Here is an 8,887-nt window from a genome sequence, read left to right as displayed (position 1 = left end):
TGGCCTTTCAGGGCAGGGGCGGCCTGGAAGGGGAGCAAAGTGCATTAAAGCCACGGTGGCGGTTAATGAGCTGTGAGATGAGGCACTGCCACCGCCGCTGCTGCTGCTGCTGCTGCTGCTGCTGCTGCTGCTGCTGACGCTCCGCTTCCACGTCCATCCGCCGCTCTTTGTGCTTCATGTACATGTGTCTATTCAGGCCGGCCGGAGGCGCCCAGAAGAGAATCCAACACGGCCGCCGGGGAGAGAGCGCCCGCCATGCCCACGGAGAGCCTACAGACAGGTAGCATGGTGAAGCCGGTCAGCGCCGCGGGCACCTTCACCTCGGCCGTGCCCCTGCGCATCCTCAACAAGGGGCCCGACTACTTCCGCAGGCAGGCCGAGCCCAACCCCAAGCGGCTCAGCGCCGTGGAGAGGCTGGAGGCCGACAAGGCCAAGTACGTCAAGAGCCAGGAGGTGATCAACGCCAAGCAGGAGCCCGTGAAGCCGGCCGTGCTGGCCAAGCCGCCCGTGTGCCCGGCCGCCAAGCGCGCGCTGGGCAGCCCCACGCTCAAGGTGTTCGGCAACCACGCCAAGACCGAGAGCGGCGTGCAGCGGGAGACGCTCAAGCTCGAGATCCTCAAGAACATCATCAACAGCTCCGAGGGCTCCAGCTCGGGCTCGGGGCACAAGCACAGCTCTCGCAACTGGCCGCCGCACCGGCCGGACGCGCCCGACCTGCACCGCCACTCCTTCGCCGAGTCGCTGAAGGTCTACCCCACGCAGGGCCGCGCCAGCCCGCAGGAGAGCAGCTCCCACGTGAGCCGCAGGCTGCTGGAGCAGTCGGCCGAGTCCTTCCTGCACGTCTCCCACAGCTCCTCGGACATCCGCAAAGTGACCAGCGTGAAGCCCCTGAAGGCGATCCCCTGCAGCAGCTCCGCCCCTCCCCTGCCTCCCAAGCCCAAGATTGCAGCCATCGCCACCACCGTGAAGTCCCCTGAGGCCGACCCGGTGGAACCAGCTTGTGGAGTCAGCCGAAGACCATCCCTCCAGCGGTCTAAGTCAGACTTGAGTGACAGGTACTTCCGAGTGGACGCGGACGTGGAGAGGTTCTTCAACTACTGTGGACTGGACCCGGAAGAGCTGGAAAACCTCGGGATGGAAAACTTTGCAAGGGCTAATTCTGACATAATATCCCTCAACTTCCGCAGCGCAAGCATGATCAGCTCAGACTGTGAACAGTCTCAGGACAGTAACAGTGACCTTAGAAATGATGACAGTGCCAATGACCGGGTGCCATATGGCATTTCCGCCATCGAAAGAAATGCTAGAATCATCAAGTGGTTATATAGCATCAAACAAGCTAGAGAGTCCCAGAAGGTCTCCCACGTGTAAGAGACACGGTGGTGGAAAAGAGAGGGGGTGGGTCTCTGTGCATACGCAGTTGTGAAGGTTGTGAGGTCTCCTTGAAGTGTTGTGAGCTTCTCCACTCTTTGTGTTGCTTGTTGTGCAATGTTTTCAAGTTGCATGCCTGTCAACATGGGGACTGACCTGGCTTCCACGTCACCATCGCTGCAGAGCCTGGCTGAATCCGCGTCATCTGCCAAAAGTTGCGGGCCAGAATCTAATTAGGGCTTTGCTCTTAAGCAAAACTGTTTACACGAAAACGGTATACGACTTAAATATTTATGTGGTTCTTGTGTTTTTATATCCCTCGCTATTGTGTCTTAATTAAAAGTTTTATCAACTGGCTTCTAAGTTGAAAGCAGAATCTTTTTGAAATAAAAAGCCACTTTGCCTACATACGAGACCGTAACAATGGGAAAATAAATGAGATAGTGACGACAGAAGGAACATACAACCAGGCTGGGTTTTCTGTGGAATTAAAGTGGTGAGCCTGATGTTTATCGTTTACATGTTGAAATTCTCTTGCCACTTAGTGAAGCAATCTTTGGGGTAAGGATGCTACGTTTTGTGTCCAATTCAGTGTGTAAATAATGGTGGTTCTGTGTCATATTGACCCCAAGGAAAGACGATCAGATACAACGAAAGATGATTAAATCTAGGAAGTTGGATGTTTGGGGAGTTTGTTGATGTTGTTCCAATTTAGGATAATTCAGAAATTTCTAGTACTAATTTGTTGACAGAAATGGCCACCTTACAAGCAAATACGGAATGCCTTTAAAAAAAAAAAAAAAGATGTGGGTTTTTTTCTGAGTCAAGAACTACGTTTCTTCCTCCCTTTGTTGTTGTTGTTTTATTCGGGGGAGGGAGTGGGGCTTATGCAGGTTTGAGCTATCTGAAGACATGAACAAAAATGGAAATACCAGCCATATCAGTAGAACCTCCCATTCAAAAGTGAGCACATTTGGTAGCTGAATGTATCTGAGCAGTGTGATTCTATTGTCTTGCATATGTTATTCTCTCAGGCTGTGGGTCTTTGTTACAACTCTAAGAACTGTAGAAACACGACGCTATGTAGCTTTTCCACCCTGTGGTCTCTAGTGCTGCCTATCAACTTGTTCTCTTTTTTTCTCAATAACCTGTCTTCCAGGTGGTTTAGTTAGCTGCCAGCCATCTGACAGCATGGCGGGGCAGTGGAGAGGTAGACCTGCCGTTGGTCTGCCTCGTTGCTCTTGCCACGCTCTGAAGTTGTCAGCAGCACTACCTTAGACTTCATCAGCTAATAGGAAACTTTTCTGGTGTAAATGCTGTAAGACTTTGTACATACTTCAGTTGTTATGAAATCTTTAAGAAAACAAAAGAAAAAGTTACGCTAATAAATCGCTCTGGTGCAGGCACTAATGGTGGTGGTTTCTCTTTGTCCTTTCCTGTTATCCCCTCACAAAAGTTTAACTCTGGAGTGAGTGAGAAGCAGATTTTTTGATAGTCTTGAAGAAACATTATTTCATTAAGTTATTTTCACCATATCCCAATTATTCTGAACAGCAGCATTCTTAATCGTAGCTATAGCAATATGCTTTTGCTAAAATAGTTACATCAAGTTTCCTAAAATATGCTGCTGCTGCTTTACTTAGTTCACACTTCTGTTATTTTTGTCTTTTCTTAAACATCAGGATTTTTCGCGTCTTCCACAAGACTGTTCAGTGGTACATACCTGTGAGTTCTTACCATGGAGGCATGCCTTTGCAACGTATAGCCTTGTTTTTATTTGTATTGATACCAGCCCGGCATCAGTACCACAGTGTGTGTCCATGCACCCGTCCACTCCTTCACTCCTTCCTCTTCATCATGTCTCTTGTTGAGTGACTCTCTTGTATAGGCATCAGTGATAGGCACTGGACTGCCATGGTCAACAACAGTCTCTGCCTTGAGGAACTTAGATTTTCACATTTATTTTAAGAGAAATACCATTCCTCTTAGTGGATGTGGCCTGTCCTATTAACTTGGACATTGAGTCTTCAGTGAGTACTTATTGAGTCAAGTTATTTGAAGATTAATGCTTCTTCCAAAGTTCCTTATAATATGTAAATGTAAAAGCATTATTTTAAAAGTAATTTTTAGAAACAAGTGATGTGATTCCCAACTATTACTGTTTATAAAAGCAAATTTGGTTCTGTGACTTTTCCTCGTGGTTTTGAATTATTCCTGGTTGTCATTCATGTTAGTTGAACCAGGCCCCTGCTTCCCAGAAGAAACATTTTGGAGTGCAGCTATGTGTGGTGGTCATATAATACGTTCAAGATAATAGAATAAAAATAAGTTTTTATTGTAAACATTTTTTTATTCTTAAAAAAATCAACAAAACAAAGTTCTCATTCCTCACCATTTTGTAGAAATGTGACATTTTAAAACATACGTGACTTAGCATTGATATCCATCTTTCTCTGTTGCTACTGAAATACTGAAAATAGATGGTATTTTCCTAAGGAAGCCATTTTGGGAGGAGATGAGCACTTCTCAGCTAATTTAATGTCATAGATTGTGTTTGAATCTTCCATTGTTTCAGGACTATGTGTGATCTGTGTTCAGACAGGACTCTAAATCATCCCACTATAATTCAGTCTAATCCTCTGTGGCCTTATTTGTACAGTGGACAAGTGTGAGGCTTTGGTTCCAATGGAAGATGGGAGCTCATTATTTTCTTTTTGTTCTTGAATTACAGTTTCTATAAAGGACATTTCAAATGCTTAATGTTAAATCCTAAGAGTGAGACATTTCTTGTGAAGTACTCATTCTAGCTCATGGAAGTATTGTGTGTGCATGAGAGTGTGTGCAAAGAAGATCATAGTCTTGGTATAGATACAGTGTCATATAGTTCACACTTTTTTTCTACACAAGGCTCATTGAAACATGATTGCCCTAGATGGCCCTGGAAACTAGCTGTTTCTTTATGAAGACCACCACATCTTAAGATAGTCCTCCTATAGCCATCCCCTCTGCCATTGCCTTTGTTCAGGCTCTCACCATCTCTTACCTGTACTGTTGTTTCTAGAGGTTCCTAACTAGAAGTCTTCCCAACACCCCAACCGGCCTCTTTCCTGTCCCATTTTATGCCAAATATAACATAGTCAACTCTGATTATGTCACTCCTCTGTGGAAAAATATCCTCTGGCTTGAATTGGTTGCTGATACGATAAATCATAACTTCTTAAAAAAGGGAATGTTGTCATCTACCTCTCAGACCTCAGTCACCCGCCAGGACCCCGTGGCTCCATCCAAAGGGAAGTTTCCATTGGGTACTTTTTACCACTGCATTTGTGACCTATTGTGTAACAAATTATCCCCAAATTTAGCCACTCAAAACAATAAACATTTGTTATCTCAGTTTCTGTGTATTAGGAATCCTGGAGTGGCTTAGCCAAGTGGTTCTGGTTCAGGGTGTTTCACGAGGCTGCAGACAAGATGGCAGCCAGGGCTTGACTGGGGCTGGAGGACCCACTTCCAAGATGGCTCATGTGGTGTCAACAAGAGGCTTCACTTCCTTACATCATGGGCTTCTCCCTAGGGTTGCCCAGGAGTCCTTACAACATGGTATCTGGCTTCCCCCAGAGGGAAGAAGGACCAAGAAAAGAGAGCAAGGAGGAAGCCACAATGCCTCCTACAATCCTGTATCCTGAGCCACACACCTCCATCAGATTCAATTCATTATGGGTCATACTCCCAGGGAAGGGAGTGAGGCCCCATATTTCTTAAATATGAGAGGACTAGCAAGCAACTTGTGGACGTATCTTAAAACCACCACTGCTGCTGAGGTTCAGTAGCTCTGAATTCTGTAAAGGATGCTTTCTCTGTCCTTGATCTCACAGACTCTTGCTCTTCCAAGAGGCAACACAACAGATTTTTTGAGTTTCTATGTTGCCTTTTTGCATTAGATTGTAATTTTTGTCATAGCCATGGACCCGGCCTTTGCTAGCCTAAATGGTGCCTTTGTGAGAACTTTAAACAGGTGTGCCTTTCTCAAAACATTTTGTTCCCTGTCAGAAAAAAAACCTGTCCTAATAAACGTGCAGATCTCTCTGAGGATCATAATGTAAACCATGGTCCCAGAGTTGGGCAGCACACAGCACAGCAGCCCAGAATATATGATGCTTAATAAGTGTCTAGTGTTTTTTTTTTTTTTACTATCATATTGAAGTCCTGTGCTAAACTATAAAAGTTACCACAATGAGCCCAAAGTGGTAGTTATTGTCCCAATTTTAGAGGTGAAGAACCTTAGTTCCATGAAGACTAAGCACCTCAACCAAGATCCCAGAGGAATTACGTGGTGGAATAGAACTTGAACTCACCTCTGATTCTAGCTCTGCCCTCCCTACAGCCCAGTTCGAGACGGGGGACGGTGGGGAGGCAGACAGAGGGTGTTATGCTTGAAAACAGAAGGGCCCTTAAATTCATCTTGATACTTTTATCTGCTGCCAGTGTATATAAACAGGTCTCAAACAGTCAAAATTTCAGCAAATTCATTCTTACCTAAATGGTAATCCATAAATTTACAAAAAAGACTTCAGCTCTTCCACTCTGAGTAACATATAGCCCACCGAGTTCAAAGAGACAAGGCCATTAGAATTGTGTTCTTTCAGTCTGGAGTGTGCCATATTTTAAAGTTGCATCCTGCCGTTTTTGATCAAGGACTTTTAGAAGGAGAGAGGAAAATGCCTGGCCACAATTCAATCAGGAAACATTTTGACTATTTGGTGAATCAGCATCACTCCATTCTCCCGTCCTTGAGGGTGATGCAGCTGGTGTGTTCAGACCAGAAGGAATAAAGAGGTTGAGAGCACTCCGGATGAGCTCGGTCAGCAGAGATGGTTACTCTCACCACCATTCTGAAAATGTCAAACCTGGGTGTCTCGGCCACTTAGCCCTGTAAAATGACTGAGAGTTCTGTCAATTTCTGCAGTGTGGCCAAGAGCTGCACAGTGAAGGACCCCAGGCTCAGTGGCTGCACGTGCAGCTCCTGCACAAGTCACCTTCAGGAGGGTTTCTCCTTTGTGCTCAGGTCACCCCACCTTGCTTTGGAAGAACCCCAGCAGAAGGAAAAGCCGGAGGCAGATGGGCCTCGGCAGCCTTTTGGAAGCTCTTCGCCCAATGTCAGTGGCCCATGTGCCCCAAAGTGTGCCTCCATTCCCTCACCTGTACAGTGGGGAGAATGCCATCTGAGGTTTGTGTGCCCTTGGCCTCAGAGCTTTGTGACAACATGGAGAGCTGTTTTGGAAGCATTAGGATAAGGTATGAAGAATATGAAAATTCAGAGGGGACTGGCTCACGTTGTGGGCAAGTAGGAGGACAGATGTGGCCTGTTGGGGGCCACACACTGATCTGAATGGCATTTTATTCACTGTCTACCCGAAACAGCGTTAGTTGGGGAAGGAAAGGAAGTCTATGAAAGGATTCTTCTCTGAATGGGAGGAAGCTCCAGGAAGGAGAGCCTTGTTAACCTTTCAGGTTGACAAAAGCTGAAAATCCAATGTGGCCAGGTGCACACCAACATACTGTGCAAAGCTGGGAGGATAAAAATAATGAGAGTCTTTTTCACTAGTTGATCATTCCATTCATTCGACATTCATGAAACAACCAGCAGTATGTCTTAGATGCTATGCTAAGCTCTTTGTCACATTATCTCATTTTATTCTCACAAGAACTTTGGAAGTAAATTAAAATCCGTCCTACTGATGAGGAATCTGAGGATTAAGCTACTTCTCAAAGGCACACATCCAATAAGAGGAAAAAGTGAAGCACAAGCCTAGATTAATAAAACATATCCTAAGATCCATTGTATACATATGAAAATGAATTTTTAATATCTCGTATGGTGGGAGCTATTTTTGCTCTTTTCCCATAAGTTGCATTGCAGAACATTTCTCAGAAGCTTAAAACAGTAATGCACGTTCTGGCTTGTGATGCTTCCGTACAGAACCACTAGTCTGAGTGACTCAAGACTAGTCATCACATTTGATCGTGTCAGGACTGAAGCTTCTGAGTTCTTCTGAGACGGACAATTAGTGATCAACTCTCCCTCTCCATCTTATTGTATGGAGGAGAGAACAGCGATCCGGACAAATAAGCCGGCAGGGCTCGCCCGGGGCTGTAGAGCCAGTGGACTAGCAGATGGGCTGGAGCTGGGGAGACCGTGCTGCCCCGACCTCACAAAGCAGCCCTGATCAGGGCCCAGAGGGACCATGCAGGGCTGACAATTCCGTCGTGCCAAGTAGGAGCAATTTGAGTAACATGTCCTCTGTTACTCCTATGCAGTGTGCTTTGTCTCACACACCATGTATCAGATATTTAAAGAAACTTTGGAAGTTTTCTGTTAATATACATGAACTGTTTTTAAATTAACCCTAGAAAATTTACTTAATAAAGATGAAGAAATTTCTCTAAGAAAGTTTGTAGCAATTTTGGAAATGAGCACCATCATTTCAATATTATTTTATTAACTCTACCATCCATAAACACCCAGCGACTCTCAGGCGCTCAGGAACTGCTTTTGTAGGCCTGATTCCTCTGCCTCCTCGTGGCCACTCATTCTGACTTCCCTTGCTCTCTCCTCCCGGGCTCATAGGAGGATTACATTTCTACACCCGGTAGCATTAGGGGTGGCCAATGAGCCATGAGCAGAAGGGACATGTTATAGCTGGGAGGATTCAGTCCACAGTTGTCCATCTTCTCTTCCTCCTAATCTGGTGGAAGTCCCGGAGGGCACAGCCAACCCAGGGGACAAACTTTGTCCTTGTAACCTACTGAGAGCATGGGGCTTGTTTCTTATTGCAGCACAACCTATCCTATCCTGACTATGCCCCCAGTTAAAGTGCATCCACTCTGCCAATCAGAGGGACAGAGAAAGGAGAGACTGCCATGCTGTGCCATCAGGAGGGGAACTGTAGGGAGTGGGGACCCAGAATCTGCCTTTCCACAAGTGCCCCACATGATTCTTACTCATGTCAAAATTCCAGAGTCTCTACTGTCACACATAATTAGTCAACTTTCAATGTTACTAACTGGAAATCAGACTGCTATATTTGCCAGATATTTGAAAATACTTTGATGCATTTTAGAATCACAATTACAAGGTCTAGTCTTTTAGAGTTGTATCATCAGAATTTTAAAAAAGCAAACAAAAAAATACATTCAAGAGTACCAAGGGTACCTGCCCACTGGGATAAACTGAGCAGATTGGAATCACATTGCAACCTCTGTCCATTTCCAACGTCCCAACCCATCTTGGCCACCGTGATCTGGACTGTAGCTTCTGAGCGGGGGCCCACTCTGCTCTTGTTCCCCTCAATTTATTCCCAGAAAGCAACCAAAAGTGATCCTTAAAAAGCAGAAATCACATGGTGTCATTCTTCTGCTGAAAATCTTTCAGCGGTTTCCACTGCAGTTATAACACAATTAAGAAATGCCACAGCTTGGCCTGCAAGGCCCTGTGGGTGTCCCCTCCCCACTGAGT

The 8,887-nt window shown here is 45.6% G+C and overlaps 1 protein-coding gene across 1 annotated transcript; it reads left to right on the top strand.

Annotated features, from left to right (window-relative positions):
* Positions 1-255: 255 nt before the first annotated feature.
* FAM110B (family with sequence similarity 110 member B) lies at positions 256-1,565 on the top strand. The gene has a single exon (XM_069466488.1). It carries the CDS (start codon positions 256-258, stop codon positions 1,369-1,371), a length of 1,116 nt encoding a protein of 371 aa, XP_069322589.1. The 3' UTR covers positions 1,372-1,565.
* The last annotated feature ends 7,322 nt before the right edge of the window (positions 1,566-8,887 follow it).

The sequence above is a fragment of the Eulemur rufifrons genome, chromosome 3, assembly GCF_041146395.1.
Source record: "Eulemur rufifrons isolate Redbay chromosome 3, OSU_ERuf_1, whole genome shotgun sequence".
In the NCBI taxonomy this organism is placed as follows: domain Eukaryota; kingdom Metazoa; phylum Chordata; class Mammalia; order Primates; family Lemuridae; genus Eulemur; species Eulemur rufifrons.
Note: the sequence above shows the minus strand (reverse complement) of the source record. Positions and strands in the feature narration are given on the sequence as shown.